Source organism: Desmodus rotundus, chromosome 4 (genome assembly GCF_022682495.2).
Source record: "Desmodus rotundus isolate HL8 chromosome 4, HLdesRot8A.1, whole genome shotgun sequence".
Taxonomy (NCBI): Eukaryota; Metazoa; Chordata; class Mammalia; order Chiroptera; family Phyllostomidae; genus Desmodus; species Desmodus rotundus.
This window is the reverse complement of record NC_071390.1, coordinates 71,975,525-72,001,674: the sequence shown is the minus strand read 5'-3', so window position 1 is coordinate 72,001,674 and position 26,150 is coordinate 71,975,525. Positions and strand designations below refer to the sequence as shown.

Sequence of the window (26,150 nt, the reverse complement as noted above, 5' to 3'; positions counted from 1 at the left end):
ATGCACACCTTTCCCTTCTCTTGAGAATCCTGGATCCAGACGGCATAAGTCTCTTAGGTAGCCATCTCTCAACTCAGTAAACAAGGCAGAAAGCCAGCTGGTTTCTAAAGGAGCAAGTATGGTGTATGTACTGGGAAAGGTAATCTGGAAAATGTAGTTAACAATTTACATGCCACTCACTGTCCTAAGTACTTTCACAATGTAAACACTTTTAATATTCATAAAAACCTTGTTATCTATGTACCACTATTAGCGTACTTTTACAGCTTAGGAGTGAGGCACCGCTTCACAGGGTGGAACCACTTTTCCTCTCCAAGCTGTCAGCATAGGGCCTCCCAGCTGTCTACCCACGCGGCTGTGTCCTGCCTCTGCGCATGTGCAACCCCGCCTCCTCCTCTCCGCTAATCCTTCCGGGCCTCCAGCCCTTCGGGGGAAACAATTCTAGGCCTCCAGGTCCACGCAGCAAGGGAGCTGAGGGTGGGAACAGGGGCCGCTGGGGCCCACACAGTTCAAGGGTGAGGTGGTGCCGGTGATAGGGAGAAGTCCCACGAACCCCGATGGGACTACTGGCGTCTGCGGCACTTACAGCTGAAGGGACGGCGGGTGGAGGCTTCCCTGTCCAAAGAGGTGAGTGTTGGCTTGGGATGCGGGCTCTGGGGCAAGTGGGGTTTGCGGGCGTCCAGCTCCCGTGCTGAACCGACAGCGTCCTCGTGTGGCCGCTAATAGGGAGTGCGCGTGCGTGATGTGTGCGCTGCGGGAGAAGTACGCGTGCGCAATAGGTTTTTTATTTGTGAAATGCGGGTATCAGGAATATTTGCTGTATTATGTTGTTCTGAGCACCTGTATTTTGTTAGCTGGTTTGTATTTCTTTGTGAATATAATATGTGCGGCTGGAGCTTGAACGAGTTTTCAGGGCTCCCATTTTTCAGTTAATTCATTGGGGAAATGGAACAGGGAAAGGGCTGGACTAGCTAGCCACAAGGCCCTTTCTTGGCTCTAACATTCTCCAGATTCAAAATTACTATTTATTATGTTTTCATTTGTTGTTATGTATAATCATGACACAGTATCCTGAAGGCATGGACGGCTGTGTGACGTGGAAAGCCTGGGACAGATTTCAGAAGAGAGAGGTGAGATGGAGATGAGGGGTGGGTGCATAAGCTACATCATAAATGTCATCCCTTTGGAGAGTTTGTAACCTTATAGTCAGGGATGAAACTAAGGAAATTCTGTCATAACTCTTCCCTAGATACCTCGTACTCACCTCATTCTTGATTTACTCTGTTAATTCTTTCCAGAGGTGAGCTTCCCCCAGTGTCCCATTGATTGTTGATGGCATCTAGAGAAATACTGAGGTTCCCTCTCTCCTGGCTTTATACACACACAGGATGGTAGTCCAGGCAGGTCCTTTTTGGATTATCTGGTTTGAACTTACTTGAAAGATTTTTTAAAAATGAGTATGATCAGATCATGCGATTTGTTTGGTGGCAGAACCAAGATTGAAAGCTAAGTCTGCAGATTCCAAGCTACTGTCCATTTTTCTCACTCTTAGGTCAAATTTAGTTTCTTACTAAAAGATCCTTTTGAAAATTGTCAGCAGGTTAGAACAAACATTATAAAATTTACCTTGTCTTAAACACCCCCATCCCTTTTTTCAGAGGTTTCTTGGATTATTTGACCTCAAGGGATCAATGGTGTTAGCAGGTAAATAGATAAACAATATGGCTTGAGGGTTTTTTTTTCCCCTCTACAACATCAGTTTTAACAAATCCATAGTAATTCCTACTTTACATTACTATTCTATGTTAAACTTACCTTTTTATGTTTTTAATTTTTGTGTTACAGAACCTAAATTGATAATAAATCAGTAAGAAACAAATGTTTACATTCAGTCAGTGAAAAATATGTCTAAGCTCAACATATATTGGAGCTACACATGGACATGCAAGTATCTTGTGTGTGGAGCTGTGTAGGCAGGTAAATGCAGGAACTGCAAGGCAGGGCAAGTTCTCCTGACTTCCTTCTTCCTTTTCCCTCAGCACTGCTTTCTCCAAGAACAGAAAATGAACAAATCCCAGGTGAGTATTTTTTGTTTATTAATCCCCACTTTTTAAAAATGTGTTTTCTAAAGTTTTGTAAAGATTAATATTTTTATGATGAAAAAGTACAACAGGCATAGTTTTACATTAAGGGAAATGTAGGAAGAGTAGGAAATCCAAAGTGGGACAGTTGATAAAATTAGGTGTAAGATATTTAATTTTACAGTTAACCAAGTTATTGTAGAATTTCTTCACTCTTTCTAATAACAGTACTGAAATAAGTGCATTATATTGCCTGTAATCATTGCTTGGTGGAAACAGCACAGGCTAAGGTAGAACTTAGTGCATATAGTCTTCAGATTTGAGTTGACAGCTCTCTCTTGGTACTGTTTGATCCAGGAATAAAATCATGAAGATCTGGTTGAATGGAGAGACTTTATGTTCCCAAAATAACTCCTCATAAATGTTTGTGTCAGCTTGTTTGTATTTCTACCTTGAGGAGTAGACGTCTCTGACTTTCATTTCTACATTTGTCATTCACATTTCAACCCAATGAATGCAGTCTTGGTTCTTCACCACTGCTAACTTAAATCAGTTCTGGAAAAGGCCACCAAATTATGGTAAAATCCAGTTTCTGTTTTTGTCTTTCTTAACCCCTCTGCAGTATTTGATACTTTTATCTATACTCTGTTTTGAAAGTCTCCTCTGTTGTCTATGACACTGCCCTCATAGCTATCTTTTCGTAACTCTGATAGAATTTCTTTCTAATGCCCCATGAAGTGTCTTTTCCTTTTGCTCCAGACATTGCTTTATTCCTGGGTTATTGTTTATCCATTGCTTATCTGTGCTTGGCCCATGTTCTCCTCAGCCTATGTATTTTTCATGAACAGTATTACCTTTTTTTAAATAAAAGCTTTTGAATTAGTAATATATTAATGATGCAGATCCCGGCCTGTGGGATCCGTGTGTTGTGGCAGCAATGGACAAATTCACATGGACTACAGAAATCCTGTGGAGAAAAGGGATGGCATGGCCACTCTCTCGATGGGAGAGTGAGGGCCCTGACCCTGACCTGGACAGGCTTTTATTGTTTTTCTAGGTACATTACATCAAGCATGGTCCTCATTTACTATGCACAGGTTCGCTTTGGGTGGTTACCTTTTACAGAAAACAAAGGAGGGGATGTTGCTAATTACACCAAAAAAGAAGGATATTTGCAAATGTAAAGGGAAAAGTGGTTGAACTGGTTACACTCTGTACTTGGGAGGTTTAGCTCAGATTTTAGCAAGTTACTTTAAAGATATGCAGTAAGCACTTGCTGCCTCAATTCAGGGTGAGGGAGTTTTAGCAAAAGCAAGCCTCGCAGTGGTCTAGGTACAATGCAGGCCTGATTCCCCATGGGAGAACCTATCTGTGGGTGTGGGTCCTGTGTGCTGGACCTCTCCCCCCACCGGCTTTTCCAAGTGGGGGCTGGGCTACATTTCCCACGTATGGAACATTCCCTATAAATTAACATGGTTTAAAAAGTGATATAGAAGATTGTAAGTAAAACCTTACACTTCTGTTCTCTGTATACCTGATGCTCCCTCTAAGTGCAGTTACATTTATCATATAAACTGAGACACTTTTCACTAAGAGTGAAAAGGTTCTACAGACAATTATGCTGCAACAACTGGCATATATTGGAACAGTCCCAGACAAACAAGTGTTATGGCCGCCCTACTATTGATATCCGTTATTAATAATTTCTTGTCTGTCTTGCAGGTATTTCTTTATTCAGTTAATAGAAAATATGTATGCATATTCTTGTATGCTCTCTTTACTTAAACAGAAATGGGTTATCCTTAAATGCTTCGCAAATTTAGACACAGCTGTACATCACTGGCATTTTTTTAATATGCTGATTTTGATGTAGTAGAGCTGGATTCTGGGGCCCTGGATTCTATATTTCTAATAAACTCCCAAATTAAGCTGATTCTGCTGTTAAAGGAACCACACTTTGAATAGCAAGTTTACACACTATTTTCCTTTTTTGTTGTTGCTGGTTTTTTTCCACTTCTTTTTTTATCCAGGCTCAGAGATCTCTCTGTAACAGAACATGGATTGTTGCTTCATTTTATCTCCATTTTATGTTATAACTGTATAGTGAATCAATTATGGATGTTCCATAGTTTATTTAACAAGGTGTTAATTACTTCTGGTCTTTTCCTACTATAAGCCATGTTTTAATGAGTAACCTTGTACATATAGATTTATTCTATCAAATAAATGACCAGAAATAGGATCACCAGATCAAAGAGTAAATACAGTTGATAATCTTGATCAGTTTGGTGGGATTATGATACCATTTTATATTCCCTTTATACTACAGAAGACTGCTTATTTCTCCATACCTATTCTTTATACATATGTGGTTCAACTTTTGGCCACTGATAGGTAAAAAGTGATATTTTATATAGTTTGCATCTGCAATATCCTAACTATGAGTGAAGCTGAATATTTTTTCATGTATCTAAAAGTTGTATTTATGTTTCAGTGAACTATCTGTTCATACCTTTTGCCTGTTTTGCTTGTAGGTTTTTGGTTTTTATTTATTTTTTTCCAGTGTCTAGTTAGCTCTTTATATACTCATATTAGGGAAAATAATGTTTTTTTATTATATGAGTAACAATTTTCTGTTATATCATTTGTCTTTTGATAATTGCCCATGGTATTTCCCCCCCTCCCATGCAGATATTCTGTTTCAGAAGACCACATTTCACTTACTCATCAGATTTCCATTGGCTCCAGTTGGCTGTGACAGTTTCTCAGACTCCCCTTGCTTTTGATGAACTTGACAGTTTTGAGGAGTACAAGTCAGGCGTTTGTAGAATGTCTCTCAATTAGGAGTTGTCTACTCTTTTTCTCATGTTAGACTGGGATTGTGGGTTTCTTGAAGGAAAAGGTAGTATCATTTGGTCATGTCCAATCAACAGTAAAAGTTCTATCAAGTTGATGTATCCTTGCTGATCACCTGGCTGAGGTCTTGTGGTCAAGTTTCTCCAATGTAAAGTTACTCTTATTTCCTGTATTTTCATACTGTATTCTTTGGTAGGAAGTGGGGAGCGTTAACTTAAAAATAAAAAGGCCTTTTGTTATTATTGATTTTAGAGAAAGAGAAAGGATAAGAGAGAAAGAAATAAAATTGATTGGTTATTCCACTTATTTATGCTTTCATTGGTTGATTTTTATGTGCCCTGATGTGGGATCAAACCCGGAACCTTCGGGTATTGGGACTACACTCTTCTGAGGTACCCAGCCAGGGCAGAAAGGCCTTTTAAAGTGAGAGGCAGAAAGTATTTATTCAGATCAATAAGGATAACTACTTTGGGAACCATTAATTCAGGCTGGAGCCCAAATACTGTTCCAGATAAGAGACAAAAGCAATGGGTATTTATTTATAAGAAAGGGAAGGGGATGATACATCAATAAAAGGATGGTATTTCTGTTGGTGTAGATAACATAATGATGCTAATTCTAAATAATGTTTTTAATTTTTTAGTCTAGTAGTGATAATAACTGCTTTCTTGTAACCTTCTCTATAAAGATTTTATTTATCTATTTTTAGAGAGAGGGGAAGGGAGGGAGAAAGAGAGGGATAGAGACATCAATGTGTGGTTGCCTCTCGTGCCCCACCACTGGGGACCATGCCCACAGCCCAGGCCTGTACACTGACTGGGAATCAAACCGATGACCCTTTGGTTCGCAGGCTCATGCTCAATCCTCTGACTATACTAGCCAGGGCTGCTTTCTTGTAATCTTTGCAAACAATTCTTTGGGAAACAAGGTTGCTTAGACCCAGTCTAAAGGTTTGCCCTGTTTTAACATTCCAAAGTTTTGAGACATAAGCCATGCTAGCCATTTTCTCTTGGATGATGACTCTGGCTGCATTTCAGAGTGGTTCTATTAATACTATTGTTTACATTTTCCTGCTTTTGATCAAGATCTTTCCTTGAAAGCATCGCTGATCAATCATTGGAAAGCAGTAGTGATCAGTTATTAAAAGCACCATTGATCCTTCATTGTCGGGTGGCTCATTTTGGGTATGGCATGCCATTTTTGGTCCCTTGTTGCAAGGAAGGCTCAGTCCCAGTATGTCTTATACCACATAGGAGGGAAGGTTGTTATTTTTTTACTTGGGAGCCTTAGTCTACATTTGTGCAACAAGAATGACAGTACAGAGGAAGGCTTTATGTCTGTAGGTACTTGAGGTTTCTCATGTGAAGTCTCCATAGGCCTTGGTGATCATCTCAAAACACTGAACAACAATTGTCAGCATGGTGTCATTATAACATTGAGCTATGTAAAACAAAGTTCTATAACAATACAAATTTCTATAATAACGAACAAAATGTTAATTTCACTTTGAAGAATAGGTCTGAACCAGGAGGCACAATCAGCTGAAGATATTAAACAACCATATGGAGTCAGTGTTTAATTATTACTGTATTTAATTATTTGGTTTGTGTCCAGATTTTATCTAGCCTTATTCTAGATTTTACCAGAAGCGTGTTATCCAAGTGCAACAGAAGTATTAACAATAGAACAAACCCCACCTTGCTTAGCTGAGATATGGTCAAGAACAATTGTGTTGTCTGATATTATTTATGTAAGGGCATTTAGAGATTTTTCTGGTTGACTATTGCTGTGGCAGGTACTGCAGTATTAGCCCAAGGAAAAAGTTTTTTGTTGATTTTTTCCCCCAAATTTGGTACCTTTATTGGGGCTGACATCCCCAGGAATTAAGCATCCTTACCTATGTGTGTAACCACTTGTACATTTTGATCTGTGAAGAAGGTTCAGAGATGATGCCCAATGTTGTTGTCTTTCCATAAAGAAATTAAAGGGAAAAAGGAAACAATAACTATAATAGTGAGTGCTTGCCTGTTCATATTTTTTTGTGGGATAGGAAGGAATTAAAGTAAGGAAAAAGGGAAAAAATGAAAGAAAGGGAAATATGAAGGTATAGATTATATAGGCCTGGTCCAGAATTTTGGGTTAGTTTTCCATAACAGATGTCAACTGTTTCATGTCCTAGTAATTTTAAAATTTCAAGTCTCCCGTTGGTTGAGCAGTCCAGTTAAGTGTAAGAGTTTTTTTTTAATTGGGAAACAAATCCAAGAGTCAATGCCTTGACATTTGATCACTCATGGGTTAGTTAAGTGTACCTGAAACTTTGTATTTTAGAGTGTCAGTCTTCTCCATGAATTTCTCTGAAGATGAAAGATCTTTGTAGAAATGTTTTTGTGAAAGCATCAGAGTAACACAGTAATTATCTATAAATGACAAAAGACTAAAACTCGGCATGGTTAAAGAGCTGGTAAGAGTTCATAAATATGTATGTGTGTGTGTGAGAGTGTGTGTGTGTGTATATATATATATGTATGAATTCTCACATATATACACTCATATACACTCATATAAATAATACAGTTGACTTAGTTATATATTCCAACCTTAGTTTGACTATATATAAAGTTCTCTTCTCAAATTCTTCCGTCATGTATCTTCTGCGACATACATAAAACCCTGCAACTTACATATATTTTTTCAGTTTTTGTCCTATCTTTTTTCTTCTTCATTTGAAACAGTAATTTTACTTTAGGGAAAAATTACTTTCTTTTTTCCTTTACTACCTACCCTCCCCCCAAAACTAAAAACCATGTCCTTTATATCTGTCCTTTTCCAAAAACTTCATTCTATTTTCCTTTTCCTGAACAAATGTGTGTCATGTCATATACCTTCCTCCTCCAAAAAAATACATCCTATTTTTTATATACAGTAATTTTGTCTCATCCTTATTATTTTCTAGTAATGTTGTAAAAACATTAGCCCTTTTAAAAATTACTATGGGGAATGGAACTTATATAGCAGTTTGTATTTTTTTTTCAGGAAGAATTTTTTATATGTATTTTATTGATTATGCTATTGCAGGTGTCCCATCTCCTCCCTTTATTCCCCTCCTCACTGAACATCCCCTCCCACTTGCATTCCCCCTCCCTTAGTTGATGTCCATGGGTCATACATATAAGTTCTTTGGGTTCTATATTTCCTATACTATTCTTAACCTCCCCTTGTCTATTTTCTACCTACCATTTATGATACTTATTCCCTGTACCTTTTCCCTCTTTCTCCCCCTCCCACTCCCCCACTGATAACATTCCATGTGATCTCCATTTCTCTGATTCTTTTCCTGTTCTAGTTGTCTGCTTAGTTTTTGTGTTTTTGTTTTTAGGTTCAGTTGTTGATAGTTGTGTTTGTTGTCATTTTACTGTTCATATTTTTGATCTTCTTCATTTTTACATAAGTCCCTTTAACATTTTGTATAGTAAGGGCTTGGTGATGATGAACTCCTTTAACTTGACCTTATCTGGGAAGCACTTTATCTGCCCTTCCATTCTAAATTACAGCTTTGCTGGATAGAGTAATCTAGCTTGTAGGTCCTTGACTTTCACGACTTTGAATACTTCTTTCCAGCCCCTTCTTCCCTGCAAGGCTTCTTTTGAGAAATCAGCTGATAGTCCTATGGGAACTTCTTTATAGGCAACTGTCTCCTTTCCTCTTGCTGCTTTTAAGATTCTCTCCTTATCTTTCATCTTGGCTAATGTAATTATGATGTGCCTTGGTGTGTGCTTCCTTGGGTCCAACTGCTTCAGGGCTCTCTAAGCTTCCTGGACTTCCTGGAAATCTATTTCCTTTGCCAGATGGGGGCAGTTCTCCTTCATTATTTTTGCAAATAAGTGTTCAATTTATTCCTCTTTCTCTTCTCCTTCTGGCACCCCTATGATTTGGATGTTGGAACATTTAAAGTTGTCCTGGAGGTTCCTCAGCCTGTCCTCGTATTTTTGAATTCTTGTTTCTTCATTCTGTTTTGGTTGAATGTTTCTTTCTTCCTTCTGCTCCAAATCATTGATGAAGTCGCAGTTTCCTTCCCATCACTGTTGGTTCCCTGTACATTTTCCTTTATTTCCCTTTGCATAGTCTTCACTTTTTCCTCTATTTTGCGACCATACTCAACCATTTCTGTGAGCATCCTTATTACCAGTGTTTTGTACTGTGCATGTAATAGGTTGGCTCTCTTTTCTTTGCTTAGTTGTATGTGGGGGGGCTCTGCCCACAGAGCCCTCCCATCTGCCATGGATGAGAATAATTCTACCAAGACATGATCTGTTTGGGGAGGAAAGGTAGCCAATCTCTTGGAGGAGAAGGGCTTTGAGCCTTTTCCTCAATGGGCTTTTATTGGGTTTAATTTGCATAGGAATGCAGGGCACATACGTAAAGCTCATCAGTCATTGTCAGGAAGTAATGATCAAACAATGGTTAACATTCAAAGAACTATAAGGGCTCATTCTGAGTCAGGGTCAGATAGCCAAAGGCCCATACCACTTTGGGAAACAAACTCATTTTATGCTTGAATTCTTATCATTTAAATTGAGAGTATTCTTAGCAAAGCAGGTTTCACAGGGTTTTAAGCAGTCTTTCTTAGGCCTGATTGCCCTGGGGAACTGCCCTTTCTGGCACAGGGCCACATCCACTTCCAGCATTGTTTCAGGCTTAAGTCAGGTGGTGGATGCAGGCAGCCAAGAGATTAGGAGACTTTTTACACATAGAATGAGGACTCAGGCTCTGACAAAGCTGAGGGGTGAGGGTCCATCACCCCTTTTCTATAGTCCCTAAGTCCTTCCCTGATGACCCCTTCGTGACTGTGCCTGTCTTAAGTCATCCCTCCCTTGAGGAATCTTCCTGTAATTGGCTAACCAGTCATCCGCGTGGGGCCAGGCTGGGTGAAGTAAAGGGGCCAGAGGCTGTGCCCCTGCTGGGAGGATAAGTTTTGCTTCCTTCGTGACTAATGGTCCTAAGATCCTTTTTTCAGCCTTAGCCGTGGAGGGGTTACAGCTTCTGAAACTAGGCAGGGCGATTCCCAACAGTTGTATTTTTTCTGGAGCTTTGCTCTGTTCTTTCATTTGGGCCATTTTTTTGTCTTGTCACGTCTGTTTTCATAGTAAGGGGCAGAGCCTTAGTTAGATGTTCACCAGGGAGGGACAACCCACATTGCTGTGTTGTGATGCTGTCAGTGGGGGATGGGGGGGTCCAAGAGGGAACAATGCTGTCTGTTCAGCTATCAGACAGCTTTCAGTCACTTCTGCTGCTACTCACAATCAAATTGGGCCCTTCTGGTGCTGATTCCCAGGTGTGTGGGTTTTTGTATGTTCTAGGACCCTGTGGGTCTCTCCAATGAACTCTCCTGTGAGGCTGGGAGTTTCTCCCACTGCCACAACCCTCACAGCTTTTTTCACTCAGAGGTTTTGAGGCTTTATTTTCCCACAATGGAACCCTGGGTTGTGCGGTCTGTGTAGCTCCCCAGTTGTTCCTCCCAGTTTATCTGCACGCAAATGTGGGACCACCTGCTCTGCCAGGTGCCACCTCTCCTGTCCTGATCCTCCAGCCCCCGCTTGCCGTGAGTCCTCTCCACCACAGCTGCCTGTCTCCGCCCCTCCTACCAGTCTGAATGAATGTTTCTTTATTAACTCCTTGGTGGGCTTACTTCCATACAGTCTGATTTTCTGGCAGTTCTGGTTGATTTTTTGTTTTTAAGTTTGTTGACCTTCTTTTGGTTGTGCGAGGAGGCACAGTGTTTCTACCTACGCTTCCACCTTGGCTGTAAGTTAGCAGTTTGTATTTTAAAAAGTCCACTGAAAATTTTTTTTCTCTAAAAAGCAAACAAAATATAACCAGAGACATTGAAATTAAGAACAATGTAACAATAGCCAGAGGGGAGTGGAGAGGGGGTAGTGGGGAGAGGGGTTTACAGGAGCTACTATAAAGGACACTAGGACAAAATCAAGGGGGAGGGTAGAGGTGGGGGAGGGAGGTGGGATTGGCTGGGATGGGGTGGAGGGATGGGGGGAAAATGCAGACAATTGTAACTGAATAACAATAAAAAAATATTCAACATCATCACACATTAGAAAAATGCAAATTAAAGCCCCCCAAAGATACCACTTTCCACCTGTTAAAATGACAATAATTAAGACTTACTCCAAGTGAAAATGTGGAGCGACTAGAACCCTCATACACTGCTGAGAATATAAAATGTTACAACCCCTTTGGAAAAGAGTTTTACGGCTTATTAAGCATTTAAACGTTCACCTGTCATACGATTTAGATATTCCACTTTAGGTGTTTACCAAGAAGAATGAAAACATATGTTCTTAGCACTTTATCTATAATTACCGCAAACTAGAAACAATCCAAAGTCTATCAACAAGTGAATTGATAAACAAGTTGTGGTTTTGATATTGTGATTTAGAATAATAAATATATATTTGATCTTGGTCCCTAAAAAAAAAATGTTTTTTTCCTCTTAGTCTCTGTGGGCAATATTTAGAATCACAACTTTAAGAGACAGGGAAATACTGTAAGTTTTGTTGGCATTATTACTTGGCAATGTTTCCCATGTAATTTAATGTACCAAGTAAACCTAGTTAGTTTAATTTCATACTTTTGTAAAGAGGGAAGAAAATCTTAGAGGTGTCAGGGTTACTTCTGAAAAATTTCAAAGTTCTTTAAAATGTCAGAGTCAAAAAAGACTTTATTTTGAATCTTGGGAAATTTGTCAACATATCAAAAGTTTTAAAACATTTGGTCATTGTGGAACAAACTTAAGGTATTTATTTAATCATGGTGACAAAGACTTTGCAGGCAAATACAGAAAGTTAAATAGTTGTAAGTAAAATTTTTGCTTTCCAATATTGAGAAGAGTCAGTGTACTTACAAAATAAAAGATTTGATGATAAAAAGCTCAGGAAATTATTTAAATAAAATCTGTTTTCCTTTTATAATCATTTAGTAAAAGCTTACCCATAATATAGGAAAATGTTCTTTCTATCAGGAATAAAATTTAAGTTGTAGCTTTACACAAGTACATCATTGATGGTAAAACTTAATTTTTTAAAAGCCTATATAATAATATTTTAACTAGTGCTTGCTTCAGAAGCACATATACTAAAATTGGAATGATAAAGAGAAGATAAGCATGGCCCCTGTGCAAGGAATAATATTTTAACTTTAGCCAGCTTTATATATAAGGTAAAATTATTTTTTTCACTTTCTGCTCTGAAATAACCAGGACAAACTTATTTTTGTTTTTCTTAAGGAAAATGTATCTCCACATTTTATACCATTTTTTATTGAAAATATATATCAATTTTTTTCATATTTAGAATTTTTAACTATTAGAAACCTTACTTTTTTGAGAAGCAAAAGTAAGCATTTAGTATTTTTTAGATTGGCAAATTTTTGAACATTTCTTATTCTCTATCATACTTTATAATTTCCAGAAACATGTGTTTTCATACTATAGCATAATTATTTTTATTAAGAGATGCAACTGTCTCCAGTTTCTGTGTATTAAGAAGCCAACAGGGACTTCTGGCCAAGATGGAGGCCTAGGTAGATACACTTTGCCTGTTCACACAACCAAAAGGACAACAACACATTTAAAAACAAAAAAATAACCAGAACTGCTAAAAATCGAGCTGTATGGAAGTCTGACACCACAGAAGTTAAAGAAGAAGCATTCATTCAGACTGGTAGGAGGGGCAGAGAGGGGCAGATGAGGCAACAAGGCAGTGGCTGGCAGACCAGGCAGTCCCACATTTGTGTGTGGATAAACCAGGAGGAACACCTGGGGAGAGAGATGGACCATGCAACCCAGGGTTCCAGTATGAGGAAATAAAGTCTCAAAACCTCCCGCTGTATATATGTGTGGGCATTGTGGTGGCAGGATAAACTTCCAGCGTCCCAGGAGAGTTTGTTGGAGAGACCCACAGGGTCCTAGAACATAAACAAACCTGCCACCTGGGAATCAGCACCAGAAGGGCCCAGTTTGCTTGTAGGTAGCAAGGGAAGTGACTGAAAGCCGGACAAGAGCTGAATAAGCAGCATTGTTCCTTCTCTGAGCACTTCCCCCACATACAGTGCCACAAAGTAGCAAAGGGGTTTGCCCAGCCTTGGCGAATACCTAAGGCTCTGCCACTTACAACATAACAGGCTCACGGAGGCAAAGAAATATGGCCCAAACCAAAGAACAAATCAAAGCTCCAGAAAAGAACTAAGTGATGAAAGATAGCCAGCTTATAAGATGCAGCCTTCAAAACACTGATAATCAGAATGATCACAGAAATGGTTGAGTATGGTCGCAAAATAGAGGAAAAAGTGAAGACTATGCAAAGGGAAATAAAGGAAAATGTACAGGGAACCAACAGTGATGGGAAGGAAACTGCGACTTCATCAATGATTTGGAGCAGAAGGAAGAAAGAAACATTCAACCAAAACAGAATGAAGAAACAAGAATTCAAAAATACGAGGACAGGCTGAGGAACCTCCAGGACAACTTTAAATGTTCCAACATCCAAATCATAGGGGTGCCAGAAGGAGAAGAGAAAGAGGAATAAATTGAACACTTATTTGCAAAAATAATGAAGGAGAACTGCCCCCATCTGGCAAAGGAAATAGATTTCCAGGAAGTCCAGGAAGCTTAGAGAGCCCTGAAGCAGTTGGACCCAAGGAAGCACACACCAAGGCACATCATAATTACATTAGCCAAGATGAAAGATAAGGAGAGAATCTTAAAAGCAGCAAGAGGAAAGGAGACAGTTGCCTATAAAGAAGTTCCCATAGGACTATCAGCTGATTTCTCAAAAGAAGCCTTGCAGGGAAGAAGGGGCTGGAAAGAAGTATTCAAAGTCGTGAAAGTCAAGGACCTACAAGCTAGATTACTCTATCCAGCAAAGCTGTAATTTAGAATGGAAGGGCAGATAAAGTGCTTCCCAGATAAGGTCAAGTTAAAGGAGTTCATCACCACAAAGCCCTTACTATACAAAATGTTACAGGGACTTAGAAAAGAAGGAGATAAAAAATATGAACAGTAAAGTGACAACAAACTCATAGCTATTAACAACAGAAACTCAAAACAACAACCACCCCCCCAAAACTAAGCAGACAACTAGAACAGGAACAGAATCAGAGAAATGAAGATCACATGGAAGATTATCAGTGGGGGAGTGGGTGGGGAATGGGAGGGGGAGAGAGAGGGAAAAGTTACAGAGCATAAGTATCATAAATGGTAGGTAGAAAATAGATGGGGGGAGGTTAAGAATAGTGTAGGAAATGCAGAAGCCAGAGAACTTATATGTACGATCCATGGACATGAACTAAAGCGTGGGGGGGATGCTGGTTGGAGAGGGTGTGCAGGACAGAGGGGAATAAAGTGGGGAAATGGGACAACTATAATAGCAATAAACAACAAAATATATTTTTTAAAAAGCAAAAATATGAACAGTAAAAAAAAAAAAAAAGAAACTCACAGGTATCAACAACTGGACCTAAAAAAAAAACCCAAAAAGAGAAACAAAGCAAACAACTAGAGCAGGAACAGAATCACAGAAATGGAAATCACATGGATGGTCATCAGCAGGGAGGGGTAGTGGGGGAATGGGGGAAAAGGTTTAGGGAATAGGAAGCATAAATGGTAAGTACAAAATAGACAAGGGTGGTTAAGAATAGTGTAGGAAATGAAGAAGCCAAAGAACTTATATGTACAACCAATGGACATGAACTAAGTGGAGGGAATGTTGGTGAGGGCAGGTACAGGACAGAGGGGAGTAAAGGAGAGAAAAAATGGGACAACTGTAATAGCATAATAAATAAAGTATATTAATCAATTTGAAAAGAAGCCAACAGTAGGTACACCATTCATTTATAAATTAATATTTTTAAAATTTCATTTTATTGCAACAGATAACATGAACTTATGATTTGTAAACCCAACTAAAATAATAATTATATTAAATGTTAAGAAATTTAATGAAATGTCTGTTTTAATAAAACCTAAAAACTTAAATCACTATTAATATTAAATATTTAACATCATGTGATACTGTAAAGCATTTTGGTTAATTTCTATTTCTTATTTATATAAGTACTAAAATTTTGGGGAGCGACATATCAGAAAACTTTGTTATCATTTTCTTTTTAAACAGTAAATGATGGATACATATTTTCTTTCTTTTTATTCTTGTTCAAGTACAGTTGTCTCCATTTTCACCCCACCATGCCCCTATCCCCCATCCCCACCTCCCACCCTTGAACCTACCCCCTTTGGCTTTGTCCATGTGTCATTTATACATGTTCCTTGATGCCCCTTCCCCATTATCCCTTTACCTCCTCCTCTCTGGTTACTGTCAGTTTGTTCTTTATTTCTATGTCTTGGGTTGTATCTTCCTTGCTTGTTTATTTTGTTCATTAGGTCCATTTATCGGTGAGATCATATGGTATTTGTCTTTCACCGCCTGTCTTACTTCACTTAGCATAATGCTCTCCAGTTCCGTCCATGCTGTCACGAAGGATAGGAGCTGCTTCTTTCTTTCTGCTGTGTAGAATTCCATTGTGTGAATGTACCATAGTTTTTTATCCACTTATTTACTGATTGGCTTTTAGGATGCTTCCAACACCTGGCTATTGTAAATTAAGCTGCTATGAACATTGGAGTGCATAGGTTCTTTTGAATTGGTGTTTTAGGATTCTTAAGGTCCCAGCAGTCATATTGCTGGTTGAAAAGGCAGTTCCATTTTTAGTTCTGAGAAAATTCTGTGTTGTTTTCCACAATGGCTGCACCAGTCTGCATTCCCACCAACAGTGTACTAGGGTTCCCTTCTCTCCACAACCTCTCTAACAGTGGTTTCTTGTTAATTTGTTAATGATGGCCATTCTGCCGGATGTGAAGTGGTATCTCATTGTGGTTTTAATTTGTATCTCTCTGATGGCTAGTGATGCTGAGCATCCTTTCATATGTCTCTGGGCTCTGTGTATGTCCTCCTTAGAGAACTGTCTGTTAAGATCCTTTGTCCATTTTTTAATTGGGTTGTTTGTCTTCCTAGAGTGAGTTCTTTGTATATTTTGGAGATCAAACCCTTCCCTGAGGCATCATTTGCAAATATGTTTGCCAAATATGTTTGAAAAGGGAAGCTATGCCATACATTTGGTTCCCTTTTCATTTTGCTGATCTTTTCTTTAGCCATGCAAAAGCCTTTTATTTTGATGAGGTTCCATTTGTTTATTCTTTCCTTTATGTCCCTTGCTCTAGGGTGAAAATGTTGTTGTGTGTAATATCAGATTTTTCTGCCTATGTTGTCCTCTAGGACTTTTATCATGTCTCAACTTGTATTTAAGTCTTTTATCCACCTTGAATTTATTTTTTTGCGTGGTGTAAGTTGGTGATTTTTATTTTCTTGCATATAGATGTCCAGATCTCCCTATTGTGTTTCTTGAAGATGCTATTTTTACTCCATTTTAAGCTTCTGCCTCCTTTGTTGAATATTAATTGACCATAGAGAGTTGTGTTTATTTCTGGGCTCTCTGTTCTGTTCCATTGGTCTATTTGTCTGTTCTTATGCCACTACCATACTGTTTTGATTACTGTGGCCTTGTAATATAGTTTTATATCAGGTATTGTGATCCCTCATACTTTGTTCTTTCTCAAAGTTGCCACAGCTATTCAGGGTCATTTACAGTTATATATAATTTGAAATGTTTGTTGTATATCTGTGAAATATATCATTGGCATTTCAATAGGGTTTGCATTGAATCTATAAATTGCTTTGGGTAATATGGGCATTTTCATGATATTAGTTCTTCCAACCTATGAACACTGTATATGCTTCCATCTTTTGTGTATTCCTTAATTTCTTTCTTCAGTGTTGGGTAGTTTCCTGAGTACAGGTCTTTTACTTTCTTGGTAAGGTTTATATCTAGGTACTTTATTTTTCTTGTTGCTATAGCAAATAGGATTTTTTCCTGATTTCTATTGTGATCTTTTATTGTTGGTGTATAAAAATGCCTTTGAATTCTAATATTGACCTCGATACCTGCCGTTTTGCCAGATTTGCTTATAAGGTTGAGTAGTTTTTTGGTGGAGTCTGTAGGGCTTTCCATGTACACTATCGTATCGCCTACAAACAGTGACAGCTTTACATCCTCATTTCCAATTTGGATACCTTTTACTTCTCTTTCTTGTCTGGTCACTGTGGTTAGGACTTCCAATACAATATTGAATAAAAGTGGTGAAAGCTAACATCCTTGTCTTGTTCCTGATCTTAGCGGGAAAGCTTTTAATTTTTGCCCATTGAGTATGATGTTGGCTGTAGGTTTCTTGTTTATGGAATAATCATGTTGAGGAATGTCCCCACTACTCCCACTTTGCTGAGTGTTTTTATCATAAATGGGTGCTGTACCTTATCAAATGCTTTTTCTACATCTATTGATATGATCATGTGGTGTTTGTCTTTCCTTTTGTTTATGTGATATATTATATTTATTGATTTGCAAATATAGTACAATTCTTGCATCCCTGGGATGAATCCCACTTGATCATGGTTTATGATCTTCGTAATATATTGCTATAGCATCTGCGTTCAGCAGCAACACGGGCCTGTAGTTTTCTTTCTTTGTTGTTTCTTTATCTGGTTTTGGGATTAGGATGATGCAGTCTTCATAAAAGAATTTGGGAGTCTTCTCTTTTCTTGGATTTTTTGGAATAGTCTGTGAAGGATAGGGGTTAGCCCTTCCTGAAATGTTTTTTAAAATTCTCCCGTGAAACCATCTAGTCCAGGGCTTTTGTGTGCTGGGAGATTTTAAATTACTGCTTCAGTTTCATTAGCTGTTATTGGTCTGTTCAGCGTTTCTGGTTCTTCTTCATTCAGTTTTGGGAGATTATATTTTTCTAGAAATTTGTCCATTTCATCCAGGTTTTCAAATTTCTTTGCATATAGTTTGTAGTAAGTTCTTACAATCCTTTGTGTATTTGTGGTATCAGTTGTAATCTGCCCTCTTTCATTTCTGATTTTGTTTATTCGGGTCCTTTCTCCTTTTTTCTCGATGAGTCTGCTTAAGGGCTTGTCAATTTTGTTTATCTTTTCAAAAAAGCAACTCATGGATTTACTAATTTTGGATTGTTCCTTTATTCTCTATGTAGTTTAATTCTGCTGTGATCTTGTCACTTCCTTCTTTCTACTCACTCTGGCCTCTGTTTGTTGTTCCTCCAGTTCTTCTAGATATAGGGCTAGGTTGTTTTGTGAAATGTTTCTGTCTTTGCAGGTAGCCCTGTATTGCTATGAACTTCCCTATCAGGACTGCCTGGGCTGTGTCCCATAAGTGTCGTACTGTTGTGTGTTCATTTTGATTTGTTTCCAGAAACTTTTTGATTTCTTCCTTGATGTCATTATTGACCCATTCATTGTTTAATAGCATGCTGTTGAATCTCCATGAATTTTAGTGTTTTTGAGTTTTTTCCTTGAGGTTGGTTTCTAGTTTCAGGCCCTTGTCGTGTAAGAAAATGCTTGATATGAATTTAATTTTCTTGAATTTGGTGAGGCTTGTTTTGTGTCCTGTTATGTGGTCTGTCTTTGAACATGTTCTGTGTCCTTTGAAAAGAATGTGTACTTTGCTTCTTTGGGATGAAAGGTTCTATATATATCAGTTAAATCCATTTGATATAGGACATTTTTTTCAATCCCCCATTATCCTTGTTGATATTTTGTTTGGAAGATCAATCTATTTTTGATAGTGGGGTGTTAAAATCCTCTAGTATAAGTGTGTTGCTGTCTTTATCTTTCTTCAAGCCCTCTAAGCTTTTCCTTTTATATTTGGTTCTCCTATGTTTAGTGCATATATGTTTACAATGTTTATGTCTTCTTGATGGATTCTTCCCTTGATTATTATGAAGTGTCCTTTGGTTTCTCTTTTTATGGCTTTTGTTTTGAAGTCTGTTTTGTCTAATATGAGTATTGCTACCTGAGCTTTTTTTTTACTGTGCGTTTGCTTGGAATATTTTTTTCCAGTCCTTCATTTTTATAGTCTGTGGAGGTAGTTTTTTCCTGAGGTAGGTCTCTTGTAGGAAGCATATGTGTGGGTCATGTTTTCTTATCCATTCAGCTACCCTATGTCTTTTGATTGGAGCATTTAAACCATTAATATTTAAGGTTATTATTGATGGATACTTATTCATTTTCTCCCCTTTATATTTGTGTTCTTATCTCTTGCACTGTTTTCCTTCATTTTGCTACAGTAGTCCTGTTAGCATATCTTGCAGTGCTGGTTTGGTGGAGGAGTATTCCTTCGGCCTTCTTTGTCTAGAAAACTCCTTATTTTGTCTTCCATTTTAATTGAGAGCCTCGCTGTATAGAGTGGTCTTGGTTGCAGGCCTTTGCTTTTCATTACTTGGTATATTTTTTGCCATTCTCTCCTCACCTGTAGTGTGTCTGTTGTGAAATCAGCTGCCAGCCTTATGGGAGCTCCCTTGTATGTTACTTCTTGTTCCTCCCTTGCTGCTTTTAAGATTCTCTCTTTGTCTTTAAAACTTGGTGTTTTAATTATAATGCATCTTAGAGTAGGCCTCTTTGGCCTACTTGATTTCATCTTGATTGAAATCCTTTGTGCTTCCTGAAATTGATGGTTTTTCCCCTCCCCAGATTTGGAAAGTTTTCTTTCATTATTTTTTCTAACACAGTTCCTGTTTCTTATGCCTTTTCTTCTCCTGGTATTCCTATGATTCGATTTTTTTTCTTGCATTTCATGTTATCTTGCAGTTCCCTTAAGCTGTCTTCATATTTTTGGAGTGTTTTTCTCATGCTTTTGCTCTACCTGGGTGTTTCTTTCTACCTTGTCTTCTAGCTCACTAATTTGGTCCTCTGCTTCATCCAGCCTGCTTGTAATTCCTTCTAGTGTATTTTTATTTCAGAAATTGTATTCTTCATTTCTTCCTGGTTCTTGTTTATAGTTTCTGTTTCCTTTTTCACACTGGTATGGTTCTCACTCAGGTCCTTGTAGTTGCTTGCAAATTCCTTGAGCATCCTAGTAATCATTCTTTTGAATTCTATGTCAGATAGTTTGCTTGCCTCAATCATTTAGCTCTTTTATTGGGGAGTCTTCCATTCCTTTCGATTGTAGGTTCTTCCTTTGTCTCCCCATTTTGGGTGACTCTGTTTGTTTCTGTGATTACTGATTCTCTGCTTCACTAGCTGTCTTTGTAGGGTAAACTTCTACGATAGGAGTTCTGTGGAATTCAGTGGTGTGGTCTCTTTGATCTCCTTGTCTGGATGATCTAGTTTGCCCCTTTTTCCATTTTTGTGGGCTCTCTTGTTTTACTTGGGGTTTACCTGTTTGTGGTTCCTCTGTTGGTGTGTTCTCTCCTCCAGTGGGTTTACTGGTGTTCACAACTCCCACCTTATCTTGTGTGTGATCAGTGGCAGGGCAAAGGTGAAATGAAATAAGACAGCAGGATGGTATTCCATGGGATTTGAAGTACCACCAAGTAGAGAACAGATAGGAGGTCCTTTGGAGAAGTACAGCTTAACTATGATATTTTACCTAACTAAATGCTTTGTATAAAAGGTGAAAAAGAGGTAAGACTCTTATTAGAGAGGAAAAAGAATATGAACTGAATCCAAAAAACAGAGCACTTGTGTGAGGTTAGATGGTGAGATATAGTGAGAGTAAGGGATAGAAACTAGGCATGGTATGTGAGTGAATAAACTTAGTTAGAGCAATAATAAAGTTCAGGAAGAGCTTTATTATTAATAAAGACAGTGAATTGAGCCAAGACCAGGATGGGTGTTGTGTAGGGTTTACAATAATATGGAACACTTATTTACAATAATACAGGAACAACAATAATATGACAAGACATATATGATCTGAATAAAAAGAATAGACAGTAAAAGACCAAGAGTGTTGTGTTATTGGAATATGAGTAAAGAGAAGAAAAATTAAATGTAATGTGAAAGGGAAAACAAAGAAAACCAGTCAAATGATACAATTAAACAAAATGAAGAAAACTAAACAGAAAGAAGAGAAATTAAAAAATAATAATGAAAGAAAAGAAAAATAAGGAAATAATGATAAAAATAAAAAATAAAATGCAAGTTCTATAGGAGCAAAGTGAAATTTGTCTCATATCTGAGTTGTTGGAGTTGGCCTTCTCATCTCTCTCTGGATCAGTCTTTGGTCCTTTCACAGCTTCAGGTCTTAATTGTCTCACACTTCTGTGGGCTGGGGGGGGGGGGTGGGGGGAAGGGAGGGCGGTGGCAGTGGCAAGGGGGAAGCCTCCTGCTGACTTTAAACCTGCCAAGTAGTTCTTCTGGACTTGGGGGATGCTCCAGGCAAGGGGGGGCTGGGCTTTGCTTTTTTCTTTCCTGTGGTTTTGCAAGGATGGGGGCTAGGTGTGGGCTGCTATATTCACAGGTGCCTAGCCTCCAGCCCAACCCCTCAGATTGCTGTGCTGCCCCTACTGTCCATCTGAGCCAGTTTGGCACCTTTAATTCATCATGTTGTTCCGCCCCATGAGGTGCACTGTTTAGGAGCACCTCGCACCCCTTTTCCTCCCTCTTTGCTGGCCTGGGTGCGGCATACTATCAAAATCCCTTCCTGGCAGTTTAATTCCCCTATTAAATTAAGTTTCTCTGGGGACTGCTAACAATCTGAGCCCTTGCTGCCCTCCTCTTATTAGTCCATGCGTCACCCCTCTTCTTCCCTCTTCACTGGCCAAGCTACTGTGCAGGAGAGGTGCTTGCACAGCATCTGTGGCCTTTTTTTTTTTTTTAAGCGAATTTCCCCTGGTTGCCAGCTGCTGTTCTTAAGAAGCGCCAGTCTTTTCACATAGCCCAACTCTCTGACCGGTCCTGAGACTCTCTGGGTCACGGTCAGTGGCGGTCCTACTCTTCTCCCATCTCCAGGTGTCTGTCTCCCTGCTCACAGATTTCTCTGGTACAGTCTCAGCCAGTGACCTCAGTCCAAGATGGGGAATGCCCCCTGCTGTGTGTCTGCCACTGCGCCTTTATTCCCCCAGTGACTTCAAGCATCCAAGTCTCTTCTGGGCCAGTCTGGCTTCCCTGCTCTGGGAGGGGAGGGAGCTACAAAGTTAGAATTCTGACTTGGCTCTCTTCCAAAGCTCATAAGGCAGCAGGAACCAGGACCTCTGCTGCCATGGTGGGTACCAGGCACAGGTCCCAGGAACCTTCCCGTCTGCCTACAAAATTTACTTACTGTCTGTTTTTTAATGTCCTCTACAACCTTTGACTTCCAAACTTCATATAATTTGGGATTCCATTTGCCGTTCACTCTGTTCTTCAGAAGGTCGGCTAGGTGTCCCAGTTGGGTTCACGATCAAGTGGGTTAAGCTCCCAACTACCTCGCCACCATCTTTAAGTACTAAATTTCTTTAAGCCAATTACAAACACTTCTTTTTATAAACCAATTTTAATAATTTCTTCCAGCAGTAGGCAAACATATACATACACAGGCAGATACAACTAGAGATGGGAAAGGTTTATTTTAAAATTTTAGCCATGAGACAGGTACACATACACACACAACCCAAATATCATTTTGTAATAGTTGGAATAAGTTAAGTTTATTCATTTAGATGGCTGAGACTTTTATTATTTTTATTTGTCCTTGATAACATTTTTTTTAAGGAGACCAGAGCCAGGGTCTGCTTAAGCAAATGAACCTTTTCAGCCTCTCGTGCCTTTTAACAAACATTTTTTCATTTTTTTTCCCCTTTGGTTTAGTCTTAGGCTGTTGTGGGCAGTGTTTACATTTCTGCTATCTGTAGGAATCCTTGGAAGTTACTGAGAGTTATAAAACTGCTACTAACTTATAATTTTGCCTAATTTCTGAATGGAGTTATTAGATTACTTGAAATATCCTCTCAGGTTTTAGCTTGGACAAACGATAAGAAATTTTAAAGCACGCACCTATATAGCTAGTGTATTTTTTAGGATTCACTTAGAAATTATTTTGTCCTTTAGAAACTTCTGTTTATCAATTGTGCATTCTGTAAGAGTGCAATTAAATGAGTACTTATCCATTCAGAAACAGCCTTCCATGGCTCCTATGGGTGTATGCAGGGAAAAACCCCTCTTGACTTCAGTTAAGTCATTTTGACCTCTACCAAATAAGGAGGGAGGTCCATGAACCTATGATGGCTTTACAGTAAAGGAGAGTGCAGCCCATGGAAAGTACCATACCTAGTTCCAGGGTACACTGAACAATGAAGAACAATTAGTTCTCTTCATAGTCTCTAATACGTTAACCCAAAAATAATATGGGCTTCCAAAGTGAGAAGCAGTCAAGCCTCTCACTTTGATATTAATAAGTTGAGATGAATAAGAATAACTCTTTAGGTATCATTAATTCAGGCAGAAACCTAAATAATGTTCCAGTTAGGAGACAAATGCAATGGGTATTTGTGAGAAAGGGAAGGGGGATAATTAACATAGGGAAGTAAGGCATTTCTATTGTGTAGATAACATAGTGATGCTAATTCTAAACAATTTATTTAAATTTTCAGACTGGTAGTCATCAGTCTAGTAGTCATACCTGTTTTTGTTGTTACCGTTTCTACAAACAGTTCTTTGGGGAACAAGGTTGCTTAGGCTCAGTCCAAAGATTATTTTGTCCTGTTTTAAACATTCCAAAGATTTGCAGCATTGATGTGGAAGGCAGTTTCTTTGGCATGGTGGGTTCAGCTTCATTTTAAAGTGGTTCTGTTTATAATACTGTTTATAGGAGTTATGGTAGAACTCCTTCATGATGGAGTGTCCACATAAATTATTAGGAATTTTGTACATAAGAGTTGTGTATTTTCTCTTGTTTATTTTATTTTTTATTTTTTAAAATTATTTTATTTTAGACAAGTACTGGAAGCAACCTAAGTGCCCATCAGCAAACGAGTGGACCCGAAAACTATGGTATATTTACACAATGGAATTCTGCGCAGCAGAGAGAAAGAAGGAGCTTATACCCTTTGCAACAGCATGGATGGAACTGGAGAGCATTATGCTAAGTGAAATAAGCCAGGCAGTGAGGGACAAATACCATATGATCTCACCTTTAACTGGAACATAATCAATAGAAGAAAAAAGCAAACAAAATATAACCAGAGACATTGAAGTTAAGAACAATCTAACAATAGCCGGGGGGGGGGGGGAGGGGGCGGGGACAGTGGGAAGAGGGGATTACAGGAACTACTATAAAGGACACATGGACAAAACCAAGGGGGAGGGTGGAGGTGGGGGAGGGAGGTGGGTTCGGCTGGGGTGGGGTTGAGGGATGGGGAGAAAAGGCATACAACTGTAATTGAATAACAATAAAAATTTAAAAATAAATAAATAAATAAATAAATAATTTTATTGTTGTTCAATTACAGTTATCTGCATTTTCTCCCCACCTCTCTACCCCACTCCAGCCAAACCCACCTCCCTCCCCTGTTTCCACCATCTCCCTTGGTTTTGTCCATGTGTCCTTTATAGTAGTTCCTGAAAATCCTTCCCCACTGTCCCTTCCCCCCTCCTCTCTGCCTATTGTTACATTGTTCTTAACCTCAATGTCTCTGGTTATATTTTGTTTGCTTTTTTCTTTTGTTGATTATGTTCCAGTTAAAGGTGAGATCATATGGTATTTGTCCCTCACCGCCTGGCTTATTTCACTTAGCATAATGCTCTCCAGTTCCATCCATGCTGTTGCAAGGGTATTTAGCTCCTTCTTTCTCTCTGCTGCATAGAATTGCATTGTGTAAATGTACCATAGTTTTTGGATCCACTCCTTTGCTGATGGCACTTAGGTTGCTTCCAGTACTTGACTATTGTAAATTGTGCTGCTATGAACATTGGGGTGCATAGGTTCTTTTGGATGGGTGTTTCAAGGCTCTTAGGGTATAAACCCAGCAGCGGAATTGCTGGGTCAAAGGGCAGTTCCATTTTTAGTTTTCTGAGGAAATTCCATACTGTTTTCCACAGTGGCTGCACCAGTATGCATTCCCACCAACAATGTACTAGGGTTCCCTTTTCTCCGCATCCTCTCCAACATTTGTTCATGGATTTGTTTATGCTGGCCACTCTGACTGGTGTGAGATGGTACCTCATTGTGGTTTTAATTTGCATCTCTCTGATGGCTAGTGATGCTGAGCATCTTTTCATATGTCTCTGGACCCTCTGTATGTCTTCTTGTTTATTAATTTACTCAATTGTTTATGTTAGTTTGAACTCATAAATAGGTATTTACTCTTTAGTTATAGAATACTACCTTGTTAATTTTGTTCACATCGTTCCAGCTTGGATATTAAGACCACTTTCAATTAGTTTCTCTGGCGTTCTGATATACCCCATTTTAGTGTTTTCATATTGTACTTCCTTACTTCTCCATGGACAACATACAGAGGGTCCAGAGACATATGAAAGGATGCTCAGCATCACTAGCCACTAGAGAGATGCAAATTACAACCACAATGAGATGCCACTTCACACTGGTCAGAATGGACATCATATCCAAATCAACAAACAACAACTGGTGAGGTTATAGAGTCAAGGGTGCCCTAGAACACTGTTGGTGGGAATGCAGACTGGTGCAGCCACTGTGGAAAACAGTATGGAATTTCCTCAGAAAGCTAAAACTGGAACTGCCTTTTGACCCAGTAATTCCGCTGCTGAGACTGTATTTTAAGAATCCTGAAACACTAATTCAAAAGAACCTATGTGCCCCAATGTTCGTAGCAGCACAATTTACAATAGCCAAGTGCTGGAAGCAACCTAAGAGCCCATCACTAAATAAGCCCATCTAGTAAAAAAAAAAAAAAACAAACCCAAAACGGTGGTACATTTACACGATGGAATACTATGCAGCCGAAAGAAAGAAGTAGCTTATACCCTTTGCAACAGCACGGATGGAACTGGATAGCATTATGCTAGGTGAAATAAGTCAGTTAGTGAAAGACAAATACCATATGATCTCACCTATAAGTGGAATCTAATCAACAAAGCAAATAAACAAGCAAAATATTGATGTGGACCCCAGCCCACAGGTTCCATGTGTTGTGGCTGTAATAAGCAAATTCACACAGACTGCAGAAGTCCTGTGGAGAAAAAGGGACAGCATGGCCACTCTCTGACTGAGAGAGGGCCTGGACCCCTGCCTAGACAGGCTTTTATTGCTTTTCTGGGTATATTACATTGAGGA

General features: G+C 38.9%; 1 protein-coding gene and 1 pseudogene across 1 annotated transcript in view; both read left to right on the top strand.

Annotated features, from left to right (window-relative positions):
* The first annotated feature begins 206 nt into the window (after window positions 1-206).
* The window catches only part of ZNF248 (zinc finger protein 248), a 58,820-nt gene continuing 32,876 nt past the window's right edge, over window positions 207-26,150 (top strand). Inside the window, exons 1-3 of the mRNA XM_024561075.4 lie at window positions 207-627; window positions 1,068-1,130; window positions 2,040-2,078. Coding sequence (XP_024416843.3) covers window positions 1,080-1,130; window positions 2,040-2,078 — 90 coding nt within the window. The 5' untranslated portion in view covers window positions 207-627; window positions 1,068-1,079. The remainder of the gene's footprint in view (window positions 628-1,067; window positions 1,131-2,039; window positions 2,079-26,150) is intronic.
* On the top strand, window positions 12,060-12,160 carry LOC112305694 (U6 spliceosomal RNA; annotated as a pseudogene).